This window comes from Carassius carassius, chromosome 18, assembly GCF_963082965.1.
Source record: "Carassius carassius chromosome 18, fCarCar2.1, whole genome shotgun sequence".
Classification (NCBI taxonomy): domain Eukaryota; kingdom Metazoa; phylum Chordata; class Actinopteri; order Cypriniformes; family Cyprinidae; genus Carassius; species Carassius carassius.
In genome coordinates, this window is record NC_081772.1 from 17,914,217 (window position 1) to 17,938,545 (window position 24,329).

The 24,329-nt window shown below is 36.5% G+C and overlaps 3 protein-coding genes across 4 annotated transcripts; 1 reads left to right on the top strand and 2 right to left on the bottom strand.

Moving 5' to 3' along the window:
- Positions 1-285: 285 nt before the first annotated feature.
- LOC132092593 (protein FAM167A) lies at positions 286-6,550 on the bottom strand. Of its 2 annotated transcripts, none has more exons than XM_059498890.1 (3): positions 6,405-6,550; positions 3,397-3,980; positions 286-1,251 (listed from the first exon to the last, which is right to left on the bottom strand). In XM_059498890.1, the coding sequence occupies exons 2-3, from the start codon at positions 3,733-3,735 to the stop codon at positions 988-990; spliced, it is 603 nt and encodes a 200-aa protein (XP_059354873.1). In that variant the 5' UTR covers positions 3,736-3,980; positions 6,405-6,550; the 3' UTR covers positions 286-987. The 2 variants fall into 2 exon arrangements, with proteins under 2 accessions (XP_059354873.1, XP_059354874.1); XM_059498891.1 differs by having other exon boundaries at positions 3,397-3,975; positions 6,405-6,481.
- A 1,553-nt stretch (positions 6,551-8,103) lies between these two features.
- LOC132092592 (ectonucleotide pyrophosphatase/phosphodiesterase family member 5-like) lies at positions 8,104-13,815 on the top strand. The gene is made up of 4 exons (XM_059498889.1): positions 8,104-8,160; positions 9,482-10,326; positions 10,791-10,967; positions 12,699-13,815. The coding sequence occupies exons 1-4, from the start codon at positions 8,114-8,116 to the stop codon at positions 13,079-13,081; spliced, it is 1,452 nt and encodes a 483-aa protein (XP_059354872.1). The 5' UTR covers positions 8,104-8,113; the 3' UTR covers positions 13,082-13,815.
- A 1,643-nt stretch (positions 13,816-15,458) lies between these two features.
- Positions 15,459-21,248, bottom strand: LOC132092594 (eukaryotic translation initiation factor 5-like). Its single transcript, XM_059498892.1, has 12 exons — positions 21,164-21,248; positions 20,701-20,910; positions 19,920-20,199; positions 19,645-19,726; positions 19,388-19,560; positions 18,195-18,306; positions 17,860-17,981; positions 17,605-17,763; positions 17,355-17,516; positions 16,426-16,590; positions 15,974-16,111; positions 15,459-15,830 (listed from the first exon to the last, which is right to left on the bottom strand). Exons 3-12 carry the CDS (start codon positions 19,989-19,991, stop codon positions 15,732-15,734), a joined length of 1,284 nt encoding a protein of 427 aa, XP_059354875.1. The 5' UTR covers positions 19,992-20,199; positions 20,701-20,910; positions 21,164-21,248; the 3' UTR covers positions 15,459-15,731.
- Positions 21,249-24,329: the final 3,081 nt, after the last annotated feature.

Sequence of the window (24,329 nt, forward strand, 5' to 3'; positions counted from 1 at the left end):
TGAGTACATTTCCAGAGGTTGCAAGAAATGATTGTCAATTGACGAAAAGTAGTGCGTGCAGGGTCTTAATGTGCTTGGTTAAGAGGTGGTCCCTTACCTGCCATTGAGCACGCACTCCTGTCTATCAAGTCAAACTTGGTGCAATTGGATGCTTCTGCAGAGGTCAGGCATAGATGCCCTTCGCACAGGTGGATTTCAAATATGAGATGATGAAAGAGAAAGTTTGTTGAAAGACGAAGCAGTACTGGACCTTTCAAAGCACTTATTCACACGTAGTAGTGATGGTGCGTTGATACTGTTTTATATGCAATGATTTTAGCCAATCATAACAGTGGCTGCTTACTGACAAGCCTTAAAGGACCCACTCCTCAAAACTGGATCATTTTTAGGCAGAGGGTCAGAATGAGGATTGAAAATAAGAATTTTTTCCACATATATATTTGTTTTTTATACAAAAACATTCATTCACATTATAAGGGAACCTCAAGGAACATATTAAAATAATAAAAAAATCAATGTCATGACACCTTTAATGCTTTATCCACAATCTACACTGAGCTTATGGCAACAAATGCTGCCTTAGAATTTGGCTAAAACAATGTGTTTCGGGAGACTTTGTGTCTTCGCATCAAAGGGTGCGTATTTATGATAGATAGCAAGGTTTTGAAACAAAGAGCCTGCAGTGTGTGGTAAGCGACATCAGTTGATATCTCATGACCACAACAAGGACTGTTTCTAAGGCATGTAGAGCCATGGCTAGTGGATCAGACATTTTTTAGAAGTCATTGTCTATTGTTCATTTGATTAACTGAAAAGTTTTCACTGGCACAAGTACATAGAGCAAGAGGCACAGGATGTTCTGTGGCAACAGTTATTATGGGTTCCTAAACAGTTGTCTAAGATTATTCACTTAAACACTGACTACCAGAATAGTCAATTTTGACTCCATGATTATTTTCTTTTGCAGTTGGGTCACTCATTGAATGGCTAGCAAAGGGAAAAGCGTCTGGAGTTGATGTTCATCTTGGTGACACCGATGAGGCGCAGTGGTGAAGAGAGACCGAACCCTGGAGTGACGGGTCCATCACACAAAAGATCCGACAGCTCATCACGCTCCTCCAGACCAAAGGTGGCATCGTTGAGCATCCGGCGATGCAGGTGACACGTCTGCTCCACTTTGAGTTTGTTGATGTCCCCGCGTAGTCGCATAAGTTGGCGGGCCAACTGCTGGTCCTGGACGCGCATCTCCATCTGTCAATGAATAACAGGTAGGAGAAACTCATTAAGGCCCTCAAGGTCCACTTTCCTGCAGTGTCACTGTTCACTGTTTTGCTCTTCACTGCATTGTTTTCATTGGTGTTGTTGTGTTTGTTGATCATTAAAGTTACTTTGTGTGGTTTTGTATTAACTGTGCTTTTGTATGTAGTTGTTTAGTCATCATCATGGTTTGTAGGTTAAAATCAGAAACAGACAAAACCATAGAAAAAGGTGAGTGGATCTGTTTTTCATTTTGATTTGCCATTTTCATTTCAGATGATTTTCATTTTAAATAAGATGATTTGGTGCCCATAAAATCTTTGTTATTATCATCAATGCGGAAAACAATTGTGCTGCTTTATATTTTTGTTGAAACTGTGATTCATTTTTTTTTTCATGTTTCTTTGATGGCTATACAATTCAAAGAACATTTATTTTGTAATATAAATCTTTTGTAACATCATAAATGTCTTTACTGTCACTTTTGATCAATTTAATTTAATTGGATACTCCACCCTAAAATGAATTTTTTTTCATTAATCACTTACCCGCATGTCGTTCCAAACCCGTAAAAGCTCTGTTGGTCTTCGTAACACAATTTAAAATATTTTGGATGAAAATCTGGAGGCTTGAGACTGTCCCATTGACTGCCAGAGAAATAACAGTGTCAAGGTCCATAAAAGGTATGAAAAGTTGTCGTCAGAATACTCCATCTGCCATCAGAAGTGCAATCTGGGTTATATGAAGAGACAGGAACACTTTTTGTATGCGAAGAAAACTAAAATAACGACTTTATTCAATAATTCCTCTGTGTCACTCTAACTGTCCCCGTTGCTTCATATAAAACAGATTGCATGTCTGATGGCAGATGGAGTATTGTGACGACGACTTTTCATACCTTTTATGGACCTTGGCACTGTTGGGACAGTCTCAAGCCTCCAGGTTTTCATACAAAATATCTTAAATTGTGTTCTGGAGATGAACGGAGCTTTTACGGTTTGGAACGACATGAGGGTAAGTGATTAAGGACAAAATGTTAATTTGGGGGTGGACTAACCCTTTAATTTTAGTTCATTTTTGAAAGGTAGTGTTACTCTACCTTTCAGACACATGGCAAAATTTCCGGTGTGAACCTATTGCTACTAACCATTTAAATAAACAACGGAATTTAGATCCATCTTTATTAGCAAACATGCGTTTGTCCATTTCACATAACAAGGGGCTCAAAATTAGGCAGGTGATATGGATCTTCAGAAGTCCTTTTGTACCACAACTTGTTATTGTGTCAAATTTTATGGACACACAGGGCGAAGGCAGTAGAAGAAAGGCTTCTGATGTGGTGAAAGGAGCTTCATTGCATGCCTTGGCTGTAAAGGCCTGTGCATAAAAGTATGTCTTAAACCACATGGCTGAGTGGAAGAGAAGTGATTTCACTTAGAGGAACAGAGAGCGATCACCCCCATGCTCATCTGCTCACCATCTTTTCCACCTAATTTAACATGAATGGCAATCTTACGCAGTGATGTGGTAATGAAGGCCTGTGCATTCACTCCATTGTTTAATTCATATGAGCTAACTAATGGAGATGCTGTTCATTTTCTTCCCTTATAGAAAGATGACTGCAAAATAGCAGCAAGTATAATGTATAATGACAAATACGAGTGTATATGGCAAAGACTGTCTTACTCATAACACTTTAAATTTAGTTTAAAATGAATTGTTTTGATTAAAATGAAATAAGAAAAAAACAACACATATAAGTGTTGGTTGATAATCATTACTGAAAAAAAGTTTTTTAAATCTATTTTTCATATACAAATATAAATTATTAATAATTTTTTATATTATATTAATTATATATTTTTTGGGAGTTGCATTACTTGATATCCTCTCTTTTTTTCTTATTTGTGTATGTATGAGTGTGTGTGTGTGGGGGGGGGGGGGGGTCAATAAAATAAAAATAACATATTATGCTAGTCTATGCAATAAGCTTTTCTTTCAAGAATTTCATTATTTAAATATTACATTTTATTACCCTGATGTTTTTGGCTTTATACTTCTTAAAAAAAAATGCAATTTCAATTCAGACATAATTTAACTTCAGTCAGCTGATGGACATGTGGAAACATTTTGACTTACCAATTCTTTTCTAAGCCAAACAAGAGCTTCATCAATATTCTCAAACCCTCCAAGAGTTCTGGAAATCAGGGCATTTCCTGCAGTGACTTGGGAATTCTGAGGTGTGACGTTGGGCTTCAGTCCAGCACTTTTCTCCAGCTCTGATGAGACCTCTGACACGACTAAACCTTTGGAGCTTTGAGCTTCCACTCGTTCCTTCCACTCAAGATAGGACGGCCTTCTGGTCTCAAGTCTGAGCTTCTCAGTCAGTGCTTTCAAGTTTCTCAAATGATCATCTGGGGCAACCTCAAGGCCATCACAGTCCTCTATATTAATCTGAGGTATTGAGCTGGCATCCATGGCCTTTTGAGGAAGTGGTAAGTGTCGAGAAAATAAACTGTGAAAATCAAGTGGTCAGGTGAAGCCGTTGCCTTGTTTGATCAATAAAGATACCGTAGACCTTTGGATTTGCTTGCAGTAACCAGGATGTTGTGTCTGTGGGACTATAAAATAAATCAACAATGCAGATACTGAGCTTCTATTCTTCCAGCAGTATCGTCTCTGAAGCGAAGCCGTCCTAACACATCTAGCTTCTTGATCCTTTCCTTCAATCAAAACAAACTTGGTTACCATTTTATCATTTACAAATTTAGGCCTTATATTAAAGATTTATCTATTTTAATAACATATAAAATCCATACTTTTCAATTTGACAGTTTTAACATGAAAAAGTAATACACTTAATGTGATGCATGCTATTTGTCAGTCATGCATAAATTAAACCAGTAATGTATTTCATAGTACCAATAAACTATAAAAGATGCATAATATCCAGGTTTAAATATTTATAATATATTTATTAGTTTTATTAATAACTATTTATAATTATTCTTTTAACAGTTTAATCAAACATTTAAATTAAATAAACTAATTGATCATAATTTTTAAGTGATTCAGTTTGTTTTCACAACATATTCAAGCTGATTCTAGGGAATTTGAATAATATATTTAGAATATATGATTATTGAAATAAAATTAAATACAAAATTATTTTTCAAAAAGTTGTAAATAAAAGATTATTGGAGTGTTTTACAAGAAAATATGTTTTTTTCTGCTTCAAAATTTGAGTGAAATATTATTTCTACGCTATTTATTTATTTATTTTTAGATGCCAATACCTTTTTATAAACTATACCATGATTACTTTTTTTAGTGTAAGTGAAAAGGTATATAAAAGAAAGAAGAAAAATTAATTATGCATTTGATAGATTATTTGGTTTTAATTTTGCAAAACCATAAGCTATTCTTCTGGAGTAAAGTATAGTTAAAATGGGAAGTTTGCTGATCACATGGACGATTTCCACCCATGCCTCATATCACACTGTGGATCTCAGAAAGCTGGCGGTTGCCATAGCAACTAAGGCCAGCCTATGAGTCAGCAGCACTGAAGACGGTCTGCTGTAAAGAACTGAATTGCACTTCTCACTACAGCAGCCAGACCTGTGACAATCACCAAAGATAATCATGCTGCTCAATTACAGCCTCTCATTACTCTAATACAGACAAGCAGAACTACTGCTGAGAAGACAATCACATGAGTTTCTGTTTCACGCCAAAGCATCAGCATTGCACTTAAAACATAATTAATCTCGGGCCACCCACATTTTTAATGCTTTCCCGCAAAGCTGTCTGTCTACTATATGTGTGATATAGAGTTTGGCACAATGTCTTGATGTATTTCATCATCGCAGCTGCTCTAGGAATGTGTCCTTCTCATAAGAGGCGTGTGCTGGTTGTTAATTGGCCTCACATTAACCTCCACACGGCTGCGAGACTAATCACACTCCCTAATTCTCGGCTCATTGAGCACTTTGCTCCACCTCCTGCACTTTTCCAGCTCTGTGTGTGGCAACAGTAACGTGACTCATCTCACAGGGGGATCCATTTACCCCAGACCACTCTCACTTTAGTCTGATAAATTATGCTCCTTAGGGACTAAATACTTAGACTTTAAAATATGACGCAACTAAGGATAATTCATGATGAAATAAGGGCTGAGACTCCACAAAGAGAATGGAAATTCTGTATGGACTAAACAAGCTTTCAAGGTTTTGCTTTTGCACTTAATTAACACAATAAAATATAAATAAAATAATAAAATATAATATAATGTGGTAGCACTTTATTTTTCAGTCCTGTTATGCATGTTCATAATATGTACTTATTATACTTATTATAATGTAATTTAATAAACTGGAAAATGTGGACCTTTTTTATTCTCTTTTCATGAATAATATTGGCTTATATCGCTGTAGTGCTGGTCTCATTTTTCCAGACAAATGAAATGTTCTTTGTGCCAAACAGACAGTTTGGAACACTAGGCATGACTGCATTTATCCATGTCTAATCAGATGCGGTGAAACCTTCTGTCTGATATCTGGAGTGCAAATCTTGGTTTCCCAGCATAAAATGATTGTGCTCTTTATGAGTGAAAATGAACTATTCTGGCCAGTTCATGACCAGTATTATTGGCCTTGATGACTAATAACTTTCCGTTGAAGCTGTTAGTTGTGTAACATGTAACAAAATTTCTTTGATTATTACCAAATAGTTTGTTTATTACACGTCACATAGCAATGATTAACTGAGCCCAAGCAAATACAGACTAAATGAAAACCTTTTCGGATGTTGAATAACTCATGTCTAGACAATTCAGAAACATGAAATTAGTTTGCTTTTCTTTTTAAAAGACAATAACTTTATAAAAGTTGTTACTTTAAAATGCACCATCTCAATCAATCTATTCATGGTCAGTGAATGCAACTGATTAGAATGAATCATCATGAAGCAGATCCTGCTTAGAAAAGTAGTTTAGACTGTTGAAAGTCATCTAAAACTTACTGCACCCTGTGGGACAGGCAAAGTTTTAGTGACTCTTAAAGAATATTTGAATTTTTTATCAAGTTTATATGGGCTTGAGATGGTGTGGACACTATCTTTATGCAGATATCTTTAAAGATTATTCTTACCTTCATAGTAGTTTGTCAGGCACTTGCACCCCTCGCGTCCTGCTCTACTGGAGAGCACAATAGCACTGCTTTTACTCCACACTTGTTTCTTGAATGAGATGAGAGGCTTGGATGGAGGAGGGGCGTAAGTTGCGTCAGGTTGTGGTTGTCGTAGAGACGGTCAAGAATCCGCACAAAGCCGCATCTTTCACAGCGAGGAGAGGCCAACTTACACTCCTCTAAAACACTTGTGCTCTTGCATCATGTTAAACAGTTACATAAGAAATATTCATTATCATAATAAGCTACTTCAAAAATTTGACAAGGCCTATTTTACATCTACTTCAACATTCTAAATATTTATTTATAGAACTTCGGATAGACTTTCAGAGAATGCATGTAATGTGCATTTAATTTTCTTTAAAAAGTCCAGAAAAGTAAAATACCACATTTTGTCATGATATCATCAGGTGTGTTGACAAATACTTATGATTCAAGACTCTGGAATGCATAAAGGGTTAATATTTAAACTGGCTTTTGATTGGCACACCATGTATTATGTATTATGTTTGTATGACCTCTGGTGGAGAATGTTGATAATAAAACTTGCATCAATATTCTTTTTACATAAGTAGGTTATATAAGGCTATATATATATATACATACATATATATATATATGTATATATATACATTTTTTTTTCGTAACGATTATAGTGACCAAAATGATCACGGTTATCAGTATTATCATGGTATTGATAAAATGTGCTGGATTTTTTCAAAAAGTAATGACACATAAAACATTTCACCACGTTTTATACTTAAAATTAACAAACAACGAATAAAATAAACTTTTATTAGCATAAACACTAAAACAATAACATTACCAATGATGTCTGGATTTTAAATAGCAACATGATGACAACAGTTTATCTCATAACGTACGAAAAGGCTTTGAAAAAGTTTTGTAAAATTGTAAACCTCACATTTCAGCCTTTAAATAAAGAAAATGGTTAAGTCAAAAAGATACTTGATAAATAAATAATTATATGAATTTGATCTGCTCTATAAATAATTGTGTGTAAATGTGTACAATCCACATAAGCTTGTTTTTCATCAGCTGGTCTAAATTTACTGCAGGACATGCACATTTGGTCCGTGTTTTGGCCAGACACAAACTGCACACAGTTTAAATATACAGTAAATGTAGCTCTCTGTAGATCCACTCTCTGACAGCAGGTGGCGCTGATGGAACAACAGAATTATGTCAGTTTTATTTATATTCTAAATCATAAACAACTGAAAGGCATCTTCTGAATGTCTATTTGACATCTGATAGGAAACGTCATAGACGTATCGCAGATGAGCAAACACTAAAAATATGTCTTGCAGATGTAAATGCTGACAGCAAATAGACATCTCTGTGATGTACATGTGCATCAGGGATTAAAATTATATCAAATATATATAATATAAAATATATACAATTGTACACAACCAAAAGTAATTATTTAGGATGACAGTAGATGATTTGCATTTACGACTATCATTTAGACTTCAGTAGCCATTAGCCTAACAAATATGAATAGCTACACACTAACAAACGATTACATAAAAAAAACTAATTAATAGTGTTGTTAACGTTTAGCGCTGATGATTGTTTCCAATGACTTTTCTTTCTTCTAATGAGATTATTTTTGGTAACAGAGAAGTAGGCGGGACTTCCTGTGCATGAGCCTGTGTATATTTTTTTGCAGAGCCAAATATCGTCCACGGAGGTAAGATGAACGTTCACTTGCATGCATACACACAGGTTAGATTCGTTTAATTGCAAATGTTTTCACTGTGAAGGTGCTTGATATCGGAGACGGTTTCATGATGTACTGTAATGTCATTAAGCGTTGCCATAGATCATGCAGTGCGCTAACTTGAGCTATAATAACGTTTTTCCGTTCGTTTACAGCAGCTGCTGTTGAGGGGGGAAGCACACTGGTTAGTTGAGGATAATGTTCTAGAATATTATTTTACACATAACAGATTGTTTTGTAGATGTTTTCAAAAGAAGGACACGAGTGAAGCGAGCCAGCTCGGTGACGGGGACAGAAATGCGCTGCATTGTGTATGATGTCATCATCTTCCATTTTCACTGACGCACTGTACAATTGAATTATTTTGATATGTTTGACACCCGTTCAAAGCATTTATAGTGCGAAATGTATCCAGTTAGTTGTTACGTTTGGTATAGGAGAAATGCACCTGTTAACTGAGCAGGCGCGCTGAACTGACATGACCGAATATGACATGAGCTACATAACCATTATACATGCAGTGCCATTCAGAACAATGCGCGACCGATTGCAGTCTTTTTAAAGACAGATACAAGTGGATACTTTTTATTTTTTTAGATGAGTCATTGTTGTGTAATATGTTTTTTCCCACCACAATTATCTTTTTATTTGATCTTATTCTTATTCTAGTCAAATCTTTTGCAGAGCTGCATTCCCCTGTGTGAAATCATTGCAACTTATTGTAAACCACCGTTAATATAATATATAATAATAAAGTGAAAATAAAATATAATAAAATAAAGTGAAAATGTACTAAACTATAAATCGACAATATTTTTCACATTTAACTTTTTCATTTATTTTTCATTTTAGTTATTTATTTGTTTATAGTGGCCATCTTTAAAAAACATTTTTATTTTTTATTTTTGATCTTTTCAAGCTGCATTCCCCTGGGATAAAACATTAATTGTTTTTTTTAATATATTGATTAAAATGTTAAATAAATAATAATCTGGTATATATATATATACTTGGAGAAACTAGATTTGAATGACTTTAAAACCACATTACAAACTTGACGAAACAGGAATACACTTTTATGTGAGTGTGCTTATATTAAATTAGAAATGAATGTGCATATCTTAATTTATTTGCAATTTGCTTATTGCATGTTCACCAGAATACCACTAATAAGGTTTTAGCCACACTGTTGCCATTAATCACAAAATTAAATGTGGTCAGTGGTCAAAACTTTCTTTCCTTCCCCATTCATGGCTAACGAATTTGCTTTTTGTTGGTCTCCCTTTCGTAGACCATCTTACATCATGCCAGACCTCTTAGTGATTAAGAGCTTCCTGAGTTGCTTATTGGTACTGCTTCAGACATCAAGCTCACAGCAGGACGAGCAAAGCCAGCTGCTACTGGTGTCCTTTGATGGCTTCCGCTGGGACTATGTGAATCGAGTACCCACACCCAATTTCCGTGCCCTGATAGATGAAGGTGTGCAGGTGGAACAAGTGGAAAACACCTACATCACCAAGACCTACCCGAACCACTATACCTTAGTGACAGGATTACACGCCGAAACCCACGGCATTGTTGCTAACGAAATGTATGACCCCATTCACAACCGCTCCTTTTCTATGGAGGGACCTGAGGTGTACGATGCATGGTGGTGGGAGGAGGCTGTGCCATTGTGGGTCACCAATCAGAAGGCTGGGCAGAAGAGCGGAGCTGCCATGTGGCCTGGATCAGACGTAGCAATTGGTGGAACGTTCCCAACACATTACTTGAGATATAATGCGTCAATGCAATTTGAGACCAGAGTCAACAAACTCATTGACTGGTTCTCAGGGCCGGAGGCCATCAATTTTGGTGTCTTGTACTGGGAGGAGCCAGATGAGAGTGGGCATAACTTGGGGCCGGAGAGCCCGCTAATGGATGTAGTCATAGCAGACATCGATGAGAAGTTGGGATTCCTCAGGGAAAAGCTCAAAACCGCTGGCCTTTATGACAAAGTCAATCTCATTGTTACAAGTGATCATGGAATGGCACAGTTATCACATGATAAGATTATTGAGCTGGACACCTACGTCAGCCGTGATCTTTACACATGGATAGACAAGAGCCCTGTAGTTGGTATTTTGCCAAAAGAAGGTAAGAATGAATATAAATCATTTTTTTTATTGCTTATTACACTAGTCTTGTAATTGGGTGTTTCTTCCACTTCCTTCTTTTTCTATAAATTCAATAAAGATCACATTAATACTGTAGTGAAAACGCCAAAATATGCTTAATAAATGTTTAATCTTAAATGCTTTGCTTTATGCAAAAAGTGTCAAAAAAAAGATAAATTATTATACATTTAGGATGCATAAAACCTTGCTACGAAATTAATTTTAGCAAGATAAATGAGTCTGTCATTTTATTCCAAAAATGTATAGAAAGTAATTTAGATTTACCGTTTTTTATCATCACAGAATACAATACAACAAAATATGCCTTTTTTAAATGGCAAAAATATGCCTATAGTTTAAGAAACACCCAGTTACTAATGTTATATGTTAGAATTGGTGACACATGCTTTATAGTTTTTGAGTGTTATTCTCTTCCTAACCCAGGTAAACTTGAAGAGGTCTACAGTTTGTTGAAGAATGCCAACCCTAACATGGTTGTTTATAAAAAGGAGGAGATCCCAGATCATTACCACTACAGACACAATGTCAGGATCATGCCTCTGATCATTGAGGCCAAAGAGGGCTGGACGGTCATGCAGAACAGAAACGCATCTTTTATGTGTGAGTATTAATATTTACACATAATTTAAGCAGAACATAGTACGATAAGCTATTAAAAGAATAGTCCACCCATAAATGAAAATTTGCTGAAAATGTATTCACTCTCCGGCCATCCAAGAGTTTATTTCTTTATTGTAACAGATTTGGAGAAATTTAGCATTACATCAATTGCCCCCCAGTGGATCCTCTGCAGTGAATGGGTGCCATCAGAATGAGAGTCCAAACAGCTGAGAAAAACATCACAAGATTCGACAAGTAATCAACACCAACCCAGTGCATCAGTTAATGTCTTGTGAAGCAAAAAGCATAATGATGTATTGTTTGTTACAAAAACGCAGATTTTTGCTTAAGTGATGGGTTGGAGTTCTGTTATGTATTATTGTAATGTTTTTATAAGACTCTAATTCTGACGGCACCCATCCACTACAAAGGATCCATTGGTGAGAAAGTTATGTAATGCTGAATTTCTCCAAATCTGTTCTGTTGAAGAAACAAACTTATCTAAGTCTTGGATGGCAGAGGGTGAGTAAATTTTCAGTAGTTTTATAAATTTTTTTCTTTTTTTGGTTAACTGTTTGTTTAATGTCATTGATGTGTTTACTGATCAGTATCCAGGGTTTCTGCGGGGCATTAAAAAGCATTAAAAGTCCTTAAATGGATTTTGCAAAAATTAAGGCCTTAAAATGCATTAAAAAGCATTACATTTGATTCCTACAGGCATTAAATTATTGTATAGTTTTGAAGAGAATTTTATATCAATTTCTTTGAATATAGCCTTCATAATTAATAATTTTATTTGCTTTCGCAAAATGTACGTTAGTGTGATAAACACACGGAACCAGTTTGGTAATTGGTTTCAGACGGAGCAAAATTGCCGTGATAGGGAAGTGACGAGGGCGGCGGGCATTTTGTACAGCGGTGGACGAGGTCTGAGGAAAAATGGGAAAGTGCAAATTCCAACTGAAGTGGCTGGAAAACGAAAATTTCAAGACATGGTTGCAGCCTGTTAGTGGTAAAAATGATGAAGGATTTTGCGTTGTTTGAAAAAGAAAAAGGGGGTGTTGACGGTCGTGTGCGCCAGCCTTCAGAAGGACGCCGATCAACTAGCTGAGCAGGCCGAAAACAAATCGAAAACGCTCATGGCTGAAATGATAACACAATCTAATACTCTAAGGAGGAGATTCAAGGAAAAGTGCTGTGAATTGAAAAATGTTGAGTCAGAGTTGGAACTAAAATCGACTGAATTAAGGCACATGCCTTAATGAACTTATTACACAGTAAATGACTGTGCAATTTCTATAGCTCTTGCTTACATGTATGTACTATGAATACATTAAGTTCCAGCATTTAAAAAGTTGAGCTTATTGAAGAGCTGTTTTTGTGATGATAAAATTATAAATATAATAATTCTCTTTTTGCTAATTTTGAAATATCTCCAAATAAATTGACAATTAATTAAGCTGCCTCCTGAGCCATTTCTAATTCAGTTCTGCGTTATATAATTTCATGATTGCATCATCATCAAACTGGATGGTTGCAATTAATAATTTGCGACATGTCTATTTAAAATAAAACGATTATATCCATATATAAAAGATCCGTGGTTAGTCATGTGTCGTGTATGGCATTAAAAATTTTTTAAATGGCATTTAAAAGGCATTAAAAAGGCATTAAATTTAATTTGAAGATATGTCTTTGCAATTGCTTAATGAATACATGCTTGATTTGCAGTGGGAAACCATGGTTATAACAACAGCCTTCCCAGCATGCACCCTGTGTTTGTTGCCCGTGGTCCCGCTTTCCGCCGCGACTACACCAAAGCCTCCATGCGCTCCGTTGACCTCTATCCTCTCATGTGCAGCATTCTTGGTCTCAAGCCCTTGCCCAACAATGGCTCTTTGTCAAGTGTGCAGGATGTCTTAGTGGAGACGTCAACCCCAAAGCCAGTGGTCCCGCCCGTGCCCAGAGAGCCTTCCTACGCCTGGGCCGTGGGATCCATCCTCGGCGCTACCCTCGTGATTGGCTTTCTCTTCATCTATGTGCAACAGGTGACACAGCGGCAGCTACTGCCACTGCATCTGTCCAATAGTGAAATAACACAACCCTTACTGTAGAGTCAAACACAAGGGTTGTCGGCACTTTTCTCATGTGAGGTTCTCAAAGTATGTAGCACTGATTATCTCTCCGGTGCCACAGATCTCAATTCATTCTAAAATATTTCTGATAACACTTTTTAAGCAGTCAGCATGGTTGCTTGAATTCAAAAGTGATCAATATCCACGGTACCATACCAAAGCCAAATATACCAAAAGCAATATGGGGAAAGATGCTACAGTGGAAAAAAGGTTGTGCAATCATCAAAATCATAGCTGACTAAGCCAATAGTGCCCTCTTCTGGTGAAACTGTCAGTGAGACCTTTATTCTAGTCCTCTAAAATCTAGTATTTGAAAAAAAAAAAAAAATTAGCATCCCCATGCTTTTCCTTTCAATTTGAATCTGACATTAATTTAATAAGAGAGAGTTGACATTACCTTGAATTGAATTTAAATGAATGTTCCAGGTTGAAATTGCTTGCATTTGTGGCATAATGTTAATTATAACAGAAATGTATTTCCATTTCCTCCTTTTCTTTACAATAAAACATAAAATACCAATCTGGGATACAGAAAGGCACTTACAATAGAAAACTGAACTAATTCATAAACATTAACATTAAAATAATAATTTAATACTATTAAAATAAAACATTAAAATGCTCACTGTTTCAGTTGCATAGACACAATTAGCAAATAATATGAATGTTAACATAAAATATGATTTTAAAGTGAACAAATTACTTGTGTAAATTAATTAAAAAAAATTCCCATGACAATGCAATGGTATAATCCCTAAAACCATAAAATGGCTGTAAAAAATATTTAAATAGCATTGCAGCTCAAATAAGCAAAATATGCAAACTGTAACAATAAAATAAAGATTTTATAATATGAAAAGCTCCACATTTCTGTAAAAAAACAAAAAAAAACAATCCCTTTTATTTTTCACTATTCTTTGATGAAAAGGAAGTTCAAAAGAACAGCATTTATTTTAAATAGAATTCTTTCATAACATTATATAAGGTCTTTAATGTCCCATTTAAGCTCAAATAATGCACATTTTAACATTATTTATTAAATGGGAAGCTTGGTCTCATTTACTTCTTCCATTGTAATTGCGTCATTATAACCTCTTTTTTTCTTTTTATGATTAAGAAAGTCAAAATAATTGTTTATGTTGATTAACACTATGCCACAAATGCTGTTTATTGACTTTAGCTTGTGTTGCACCCAGACTATTCCTTTAACTGAATGTTAAGGATATTTAACATTCTGAACAAAAAAAATTAAGAGAGGTTAGTAGCAGTCACTTTTTGAACTTGTTATTCTCATATCCATCACAGTTTTGTTTGTCAATTAGTTAAATGCAGTTGTTTAAGTTGGCAGTTTAATGTTAATAAGTGTTAATGAAAAGAAGCTGGTAGTTGTCAAACTACCTCCATGTTGCACTAAGATCAATGTAAGCTAATCAGGATAGACAGATGAATATTAGACTAGTGGGATGTTTTAGCTTATCTGCGTTTTGCACAATGTAATGCCATCCAAAATTTATACAAAAAGGGTGTGGGTGCCAAAAATTGACATCAAGTAGAAATAGTATAAGTCCTCTGTTGATATATTTTGTACTTTTGAAAATAGCATTTAACAAAAAGCCCTGTGTGGGGCAAAACACTGTGATCGGTCTTCTACTGGTGCAAAGACTTAAAGAAAAATAATTATGATCTTTGATATTAATGTTGCTAAAGTAGTAGTAGTTAGCTGCTTGCAGAATGTTAGGATCGTTTCTGTTATTAAGAAGGAAATTATGACGTTCTATATGGACGTGTGCAGAGACTGTTGTGTTTTGTGTGGAGTATTTCTATGATTTACTGGATATTTATTACATATTCTGGATTTTATGTCGGATTTTGACCTGTCAAGAGTCCCATAACTAAAACATTACTTTAAATGTGTGCTACATTAAAAGGTTAATAAATGCCTGATTTGGAAAACTTCTGAGTGCTTGATATCTACCTAGTGTAATTCTTATTAGTGGTCATATCCCATTTCTCCCACAGCAACGATCATTAAAGGAAAGTAGTGTCGGTAAGATTTAAAAAAAATGTTTTTGAACAAAGTCTCTTATGGTCACCAAGTCTGCATTTATTTGATTAAAAATACTGTAAAAAAAAAAAAAAAATTGTGAAATTTAAAATTACTTCTATATTAATATAGTTTAAAATGTAATTTATTCTTGTGATGCAAAGCTGAATTTTCAGCATCATTACTTCAGTGTCACATGATCCTTCAGGAATCATAAGATGCTGATTTGTACTATTATAGAAGTATAGACTCAAACTTTTGAACACCCTTTATAATATTAACAGTGTCAAAATCAACAACACAGACAAAAGGTGGAATTCACAGGCAAATCTTTATTAGTTGCAAAAATACAAGGGGAACTTGTGTAAATTTATGCTCTATAATCTAAGAAACTCATGCATACAAACAACAGCAACAATTCATCAATAGACCTGGTGAGGAAAAGACTAAAATAAGAAGCTTTGAGCAGAGCGCTAACCCAGGCGTAGAGCTGAAGAAAAGGCCAAAGGAGGTGAAAGGCATGCGTCTGACAAAAAGAAGCTGAGCAGTATGTGAAGAGGCAACTGAAGATTTTTGGTTTCATCTTTAAATGGCATCAATATCAATGTCCTCCTCCTCGTGGTCTGACTTCACGGGTTTTGTGGTCTCCATTTTCAACTCCCGGGCAGATGAGGAATACACCACCTAGAGAAAAAGATAAAAGTAAATTCTGTGCTTTCTTGCAATGCTTATCAAGGATCTAACAACTACTTGATTTACTTTGATCTTACTATAAATCAAGAAATCCTGGTTATGAAACATGATAATGTAATAATGCAGCTTTTTACCTCAACATTGTCATCCTCATCTTCCTCTTCCTCGCTGCCCTCACTCTCCTCCTCTGCCTCCTTGAGCCATTTAACAAAGGGCTCTGCCTTGGCATGAATCTCTTTAGCCAACTCTTTGGAGACGTACTTCTTAGAAACCTATAGCAGAAACATCACAAACAAGCCTAAACTCGAGAACACAAGACTAGTCAAGTATGCTTGCTGCCATCAGACCCTGGGCTCTCCAGACGTTACCATATTACAACTCAGGCTAAAATAACAAGGGTTGTCTAGCAACAGGTAACTGACCACATCATCCTTCCACCTATGTTTATTCAGAGACCTGCTAGAGATCAGAATTGGATTCATGCATCCAAACTACCTGGATCATAAGATTTTTTTTTGGCTTTGACCTACATAGTTTCATCAGATTCTAGAAGGTTAAGTCTAGAGGCTGTGTGTTGGCAGGTTACCTTTTCAGCCCATGCGAGTATGACATCTTCCTCCAGCATATCTGCATCATACAGGTCTTTGAGTATAATGGGGACTCTGGGTAAGAGCTGAGTCTGATGCAGCTTCACCAGGCACTCAAAGCCACCCAGAAGATATTTCTGGGCTTTCTTATTGTTGTGGCAGAACTGTGGGCAGACAATGTAAACTTCTTACACTTAATATAGTGCATAAAAAAGCCAGTATGACAGTTTTATTTGTAAAAGCACCATTTGTGCGGTTTAACTAAAAGGAATAAGGTTTGTACACACAGGAAGACTGTGTGAAGACCAAAAGGGTTCAAATCATACTACTACTATAATAAAATCATAGCATGAATTTGTTAAATGACTGAAATATTAACAAAATCTCTGGGTACTTCAAGTAAATATTTTAAAGTCTAAGAGGTTTGAAGAACCAAGAAAAAAAATTAAAATTAAAAAACCAGAAGCATTCAAGCTGTCAGAGTTACAGTTTCAAGTCACACTCTAAATCAAGGGGCCTCAATGATTTAAAATAAGGAAATAAGCACTGATATAGGCTAAACAAAAAAATAAATAAAATAGATACATTTCAATTCACACCCCCAGCAAACCGGTTTATCTTGGGAAACATGGATGATATAGCCTAATTTTAGGAGTATGATTTCCATTTCTGGAAAAGTTGAATGTGAATTATGGATACCATTTTCATAATACAAAATATTTTTTTTAGAATTTTTTTAATACATTAAATTGTAAGTTCCAAATGACTGAAAAAAGCAATGTGAACTCATTGGGCAAACAGATTGGGAACCATGAAAATACATTCAGCCGTTAAAACTTTGATTCAAATATTGTCGTCCTACTGAAACAGTAGTCCTTCAATCAAAAAGGTTTAGAATCACTATTTTAAAATGAGGCTGAGCACATACCCTGAGGAAGTGACGCTTGTACTTCTTGATCTGTTCACGGATGCTCTCATCAAAGAGCAGCTCGCTCAGGATCAGAGGACCCATGGCCTTCACATCCAGCCTTTCAGCCTCAGCCAAGATCTCTTTATCTGCAGAGTCAATCGCGCCACTGTCCCTCTTTTCCTGAAGAGCAGAAACACAGAACAGTGCTGAATAAGAACGGTCTAGAGCAATTTTCCCCAAATTTTCAGTATAATATTAGGACGAACACCTTCACAAAGTTGTAAAATATGTTGACCCTCTCCTCCAGTGATTTTTCCAAGTCCTCAGTGAGCGTGAGACCCTTGGCATGCTCGCTGATCTCCTCCATCCTGCGACGCTGGGCCTCCTCTGTGGTCTCCTCAGCCCAGTCTCCATCATCATCATCATCCTATCATTAGATCACATCAACACCAGTATTTCTCATCTCTTACGCTGTCTGGTCTGAAAGTGGTTTTTCAGGAGATGATCTAAAAGCAGCACTCACCACAGCATCTGGGGCATCGATGTCATCGTGGTTTCCAGCCTCTCCACCACTCGAGCCATTCTCTTTGTCCTTCTTTCGATTCTTCTTTTCCTTTTCTTTTTTCACAGATCCACTGTCAGTCTCTGCCCCAACAGGACAGGAGGGTTCATGAACATCAAATCAACATGACACGGGTCAGAAAATCTGAGTTCTTAACCACCATTACAAGAGATACAAACTGCTTACAATCACACACTAAGCCTAAAATAGATTGTGGTTAACGAATGACCCAGGCCATCCTTTAGTTTTATTTTAAGGCGAAAGTAATGAAATTACAATAAAAGTAATTCAATTACCTGGTGGATTTTTGAGAATGAAGGTGCAGAGTTTGTGTCTGGTGTCCAACATGCCTCGGTAACCACAAGCCTTGCAGGAGTTTCCAATGGTCTGCTTCTTGGGATTAACATGCTACAGTGAGGAGAACATTTGAAGTCACCGTTTTAAACTATAAACAGGTGGTGCAACAATAAATCCAGCTGCAAATCTGTGAAGCTTTGTGTACTTGAAACCTGCAGAAATAATTTTGTTGCTTAAAAAATGTATCCTTTGCCCTGTATACAGCTACAGGCCTGTGTGTTACAGTATGTCCTATGACCCTACAGAGAGGATATAAGGCTGACTGCAGCATGAAACAGAAACCAGGCCAGCTGAGACCATGCAAAAATCTCAGGAAGTCCTCAGTACTGCATTGCAGAGGAAAATCAGCAGGGGTAAAGACCAAGGCTTTTCATCTCTCGAAACAAAACATTAATAAAACTTCTGTCCTTCCACTGAAAGTCCATGCTCAACCATACTTGTGTGACGCAAGAACAAACCTCATTGGTTCTCGTGGATCAATCAGGTATGTTTGAGCTTCTGTTTCTCATATGTGATCCTCCATATATGATGTTCCATAAATAGGGCTGGGAGGTATATAGACTTTATAAGGCATTTTCTAAAATTATTTAGGATAAGTAAATACAGTTTGTCAACAGTAGTTTTAAGTTGTAAGTGCAAATTGAAAATAGCAAGGACACAGAGTGAGCGGTCCTTTACATGAGACATGCTATATATTAAGCACTTCCATCAAACTCATAAGCATAGTTTGATCCAGCTTGCGGTCAGGTGATCTGACAGATACATGCGTGTGGTATTTGAATGAATGTCTTGTGGGTTTGGAATGACATGAGTAAATGACAGAACTTTAATTTTTGGGTTAACAATCCCATTATGATAAGACCCTCCTGCCACTGGCTGATTGGTTTTGGAAACTGAAAACGAGAGACTGAATGTAACAATGAAACTGAAGGTGGCTTGTATACAGTTAGTTAATGACACAGCTTATTTCCTCTGTACACCTGCAAAATCTTAACACATAGAAGCTACATGCATGCATTCAAATATAAAGGGCACCCAGTTCAACATGCACCGGTTCATCAGTAGTCTCACTTCAACCATGATCTTTCTATGCAAGTGTATATGGCAAAATGGAAATGGAGGATGCATTTACCAAATCAGTTTCAGGATTGTCACACTCAGGACACAGCACAAACTTGCGAATGAATCCATCTAGCATGTCTTGCAGTTTGTTTGCCTCATGAGATCCATTGACAATGTAGCGGTCATTCTTGGCATCAAACTGGGTTTGGGCTCCCAACTCACAACCAAAGAATTTGGTGGGATCTAAACAGAGGTTACAGCATGTCAAATGGGAAAATCCATATTTAAGAAAACTGAAGCGACGTAGCTTTTAAAAGCATTGCTCACATGTCGGAGGCCTATTAAGAGCCTTGGCAACATCAACCATGTTGACTATTACGGTCTTTATTCCATTCCCCTTGCCTTCCACCTGTGAAAAACAAACATGGTTTAGGTTGCATCTGTAATTTTTTTTTTTTTTTTTTTTTTACATATATAGGTGGTTAATGGTAGATATTCATACATTTACATATATACCACCCTCTTATATATATTTAATCTATATTAACATTCATTAACAAGAAATAAATATTAACCCCCAGCCATAGAGGTTAAACACCCACCTTAGCAATGATTCGGGGCATTTTATAGCGGTAGAACTGGTCTGACACGCTGCGATTGACATTGACAGACATTTTGGCTTCCCGTATGGTTTATCAGCAAGACGAGAAGATTTTGAATTGGTAATTATTAGTATCTTCTGTTTGAAGAGGAGGGGATGACATAAACGACTGCAAAAGTACTTTGTCTCTGACATGAAAAGGGCACAGCCACTGAGGCTCCAGGCTTCGGGATCGTTGACTAAGATCCCCCCAAACAGGTTCCGGCAACTGCACTATAGCACTGCAAAAAGGACATGAGGAATGAGGATTAAGGGCAGAACACAGAGTATGGCATCATTTCCAACCTAGTATCAATCATAGCAGACATATAAATCGAGGTGTGGTGCACCCATTCTCAATATGCCTGGCTAGTTATCTACTAGGACCACCTGTCATTGTGATATTGGGGTCTGCACGTCAATGTGCTGTTTGCACACAACTCAACATTGAATCAACTTGCTATTAAGTATAGAAAACAATGGTATAGTCAGACCCAGGCATTCGGGAGCAGCTTTTACTTGCATGCTGATGGGATGAAACCCCAAACAGAGCTCTGTTGATCAAGCCCATGCTGCAGAGTGCGTCACAACATGGGAGGACGCCATTTTATTCGGTGCAACATGCAACACATAAGACAGACGCGAACTCCTACATCCGATTAACCGAGCCAACTATCGCGAGAGTATAGGAGCACACACACGAGACACAAAAATACAGTAGAAAATCACAGAGATCAACGTACCTTTCCCATCCGTAGCTCCTGTCGTCCAGGTACTCACCGTTTTCGCAAAACAAAGACATAAACACACCGCTGGTCGCCCTGGGAAGAGGTGAACTACTGGTTTCAGTGGTCGGTTTAGTTTGAAACGCTGGTTAGGGGTCGGACTGGGTTACACCTTGCGGAGCAGAGTGATTAACCCTGGACAGAAAGCTCACGACGCCCTCAGGGGACCTAAAATAAAACAACATTACTTAGCAAAACTATACAACGAAGCATAATAATGCCGTTGGGAACTAACAGGACTGACGTATAAAAGCTAGTCAGCTAAGTTAGCTAACATATAGAAGCATTAACAGAAACCTAACACGCAGTGTCTCCTCAAGCCACAGTCCGAATATATTTATCAAATGTGACTTAAAAAGAACATTATTCAGAAGAACTCCCTGATGGATAGGCCAGTATGTTCTCGCGAAGTTCCACTCACCTCTCGCACGCTTCTGCTCGTATGCTAAACCACAATGAGCACATAAGACCTCGTGACTTCCAATCTTAAATCAGCTATAAACTAGCCCCGCCCCCTGTTCTAAATGGATGTTTTGATTGGCCCCTGCGCCTCACTGGATTCTATTTCATTTGTCAAATTTTGCTATCAATCATATTGAACAGTTGTTATCCCACTTTACTTGCTGATTAGGAAAGGTGTCTTTTTGTTGAAAATAACATTACTTTCGAAAGGTTTTATAGATAAAGGCAGATATGCTGATTTGGTCATTACTGTTATGGATGAATATGTCCCCATCATATTTGTCTTGATATATTGAGTAAAATCACAAATTTATTAGATTATAGATAATTGCAGTGTTTTGGCTTGAGCCATTTTTTTCTTTTATCTAATTAAAACATTTCTTTCCTATAATTATTAATTTTTTGTGATTAAAATGTGCATTGTTTTAGTATTTCAGCATATACAAAACAGATATAACTATATAAACTATATACAAACATGTCATGAAAAATTATCTTACAACAATTTGCTTCTCCTTTTACATATTCTTCTTTTGGAAGCATCACAAATTCCACATATAGCCTGGGACAGTGGATGCCACACAGAGTGAATTCTCTGGATGTGTTTACAAACCTCTGGAACAAAAGAACCTGGCTGTGCATCATGGTGTAGGGCAGTAGAGAGGAATGCATTGGACAGCCAGTGTGGGTTCACTGGATTACCTGTGGCATTTTCAAGGTTCAGAGGGTTTTTTGTTGTAAAATACTGTGACTAAATCCTTTATCTTTCATGTACAAAAGAAAAAGAAAAAAAATATATAAAAAAGAGACAGAGAGAGAAAACATTGAAACTCAGTCCACTTGTTCTGAAGTGAAAAAAGAATTTGAAATGCAGGGACTCAAATAGTTACGCAAAAATTAAAACCCTGTCATCAATTACTCATCCTCTTGTAGAAAGTCAAAACATGTATGACTTTCTTTCTTGTGTGGAAGACAAAACAAGAAGTTTTGAAGGATTTTGATAACAGTTTTGGTACCCATTGGCTTACATTGTATTTTGTGTCCATACAAATGTAAAAGGAAAGCGCAAACCATTTAGTTATCAACATTCTTCCAAATGTCTTATTTTGTCTTCCAACGAAGAAAGTCATTTGGAATGACATGAGGGTGAGTAAAGGATGACTGAATTTCATTTATTGGATGGACCATACTTTAATCTCATGGCAGCATCAAAAGTGACACAATTTACCAATTAGGGACATTAAATATGTTTGCTTATTTAACAAAAATAGTTATATAAGAGTTCTGTAAAAAAAAATTTATAATAATAAAAAATAATAATAAAAATAAACCAACCCCCTTAGTTTTGAAAACCAAACAGGTAAACATAAGATGGACTTTATAGGTATCATATACATTTAACTATTAATGTTTGACCACATTGAATTCCTTTCTTTAATAGCATTAAATATTAAAATGTAAGTCTTCTGAAAATAAGAGACACTGTTTCTTTACTTGGTTCTGTTTGTGATTTACTTGCACATTCTCCAGGGAATATTTGCTCTACCTCTGCCAAAACAGGTTGAGAACATCTGTGGGTATTCATCAGGTCTTATTACAGATTTCCCGATTGGATTGAAGTCAGTGCTCTGGCAGAGGTGTTTCAGAATAACAACCATTTTCTTGCTATTCATAGTTTTTCCCTTGTGTGCTTATCCCTGCTGATGAAATGAACGTTGCCCCGATTACAGATCTCTGGCTGGCTGAAATAGGGGATTTGCATTCATTGTTGTTGTGTTGCTCTTCTGCTAAAAAGCAACCCCTGCTCCATGCATGACTCAGAGTTATGTTTTTACATGGGGTTTTTCCATATTTTGCACACATCATTGCCATTACAAAGGCCTACCCATTTGGATCTCAGAATATTGCTTTTGGTAGTGGCAGTGGAGAGCAGAACCTATGAAATCTTTGAAAAAAAAATAAAAACCTTGATAACTGATAAACGTCTTTAAAATGTCAGTTTTACATACATTCTAAACCATAAACATCTTAAAGATAAAACTTCTATTTGACATCTGATAGGTAATGCCCTATAGATGTATTGCAAATGAACCAACAATGTCTTGCAGATGTAAATGCAGACGTTAAATAGACGTCTCCGTAGTGCTATCAGGTAGGCATTAATGAGTATTAATGGTATTATGTATTGATTGTGCTAATTTTATTGAAAACGTTTCAGTTGTATCTTGTTGCTTTACACTACTTCGACCAGCAGGTGTCACCAGTGTGGTGTTTAAAACGCTTCGAAACAGTGAATCATAGTCAAGGTCAAGGTGCATTCAGTATTTTGGTGTTAATTTAATTTAACATTTACACATCATGTTTTTGTAAAAAGACTTAATGATGTCCACCCACATCAGAAGAAAAATGTCCATATTTGTATTTGAATAGAATTCTTTCTCCATATTGAAAGACGTGACCCGCGGTGTTTACGTCTGAGAGGATCCTCAGTTGCCGCCTTTTTGGTGAATCTGTTGCGATGGATGAGAGTCGACGTTAAAAAAACAAGAAAATTAATTGTAGTTTGTTTATAAGAAGAGAGTCAATAGCTACATGTACGGTCGAATAAACATAATTAGGTAGTAAACCTAGACAGAAAGAACAACAAAGACAAAAAAAGTGTTAACTGTTACGGCAAACACAAAGCGGAAAGTGACGACTAAGTTGCTCTTTTTTTTGTCAAACAGGTAAGCAAATTAATCACTGTGTAGACCGCTCTCTGAAACTCACTGTAGTTTCGGTGATATTTACATAAATCTAAAGAGACAGTCATGCTGGATCCACTAGTGCTAACCTGGAAATTAGCAGCCCGTCAAATGTACTGCAGATGGCAGTGTAACAAATGCTAAATTGTAACGATCTGACTAAAACAGTCAGTGAACTCTTCACCCCATCCCTCACTGTGAGGAAACCCCCCGAAAGAACCGAAAAAAGTACAGAGCCTAACGTTACTCTGAATGAAGGATGTTTTATATTCAGACGGCATCGGAAAAAATGTAACATTGAAACTGACATTTAAACTGAAACTGAGTTTCCCCTTTTGTGTTTCCACCTGCTTTTCTAGGGAATCATCAATATGCAGATCA

Coding starts and splice junctions, on each gene's coding strand:
- LOC132092593 (XM_059498890.1), bottom strand. CDS start 3,735: ATGGATGCCAGCTCAATACCTCAGATTAATATAGAGGACTGTGATGGC. Junction 1,252..3,396: donor TTTGGCTTAGAAAAGAATTG/GTAAGTCAAAAT, acceptor ATTCATTGACAG/ATGGAGATGCGCGTCCAGGA.
- LOC132092592 (XM_059498889.1), top strand. CDS start 8,114: ATGAGCCTGTGTATATTTTTTTGCAGAGCCAAATATCGTCCACGGAG. Junction 10,327..10,790: donor TGGTATTTTGCCAAAAGAAG/GTAAGAATGAAT, acceptor TTCCTAACCCAG/GTAAACTTGAAGAGGTCTAC. Junction 10,968..12,698: donor CAGAAACGCATCTTTTATGT/GTGAGTATTAAT, acceptor CTTGATTTGCAG/TGGGAAACCATGGTTATAAC.
- LOC132092594 (XM_059498892.1), bottom strand. CDS start 19,991: ATGTCTGTCAATGTCAATCGCAGCGTGTCAGACCAGTTCTACCGCTAT. Junction 19,727..19,919: donor TGCCCCGAATCATTGCTAAG/GTGGGTGTTTAA, acceptor TGTTTTTCACAG/GTGGAAGGCAAGGGGAATGG. Junction 15,831..15,973: donor ATGAGGATGACAATGTTGAG/GTAAAAAGCTGC, acceptor CTTTTTCTCTAG/GTGGTGTATTCCTCATCTGC.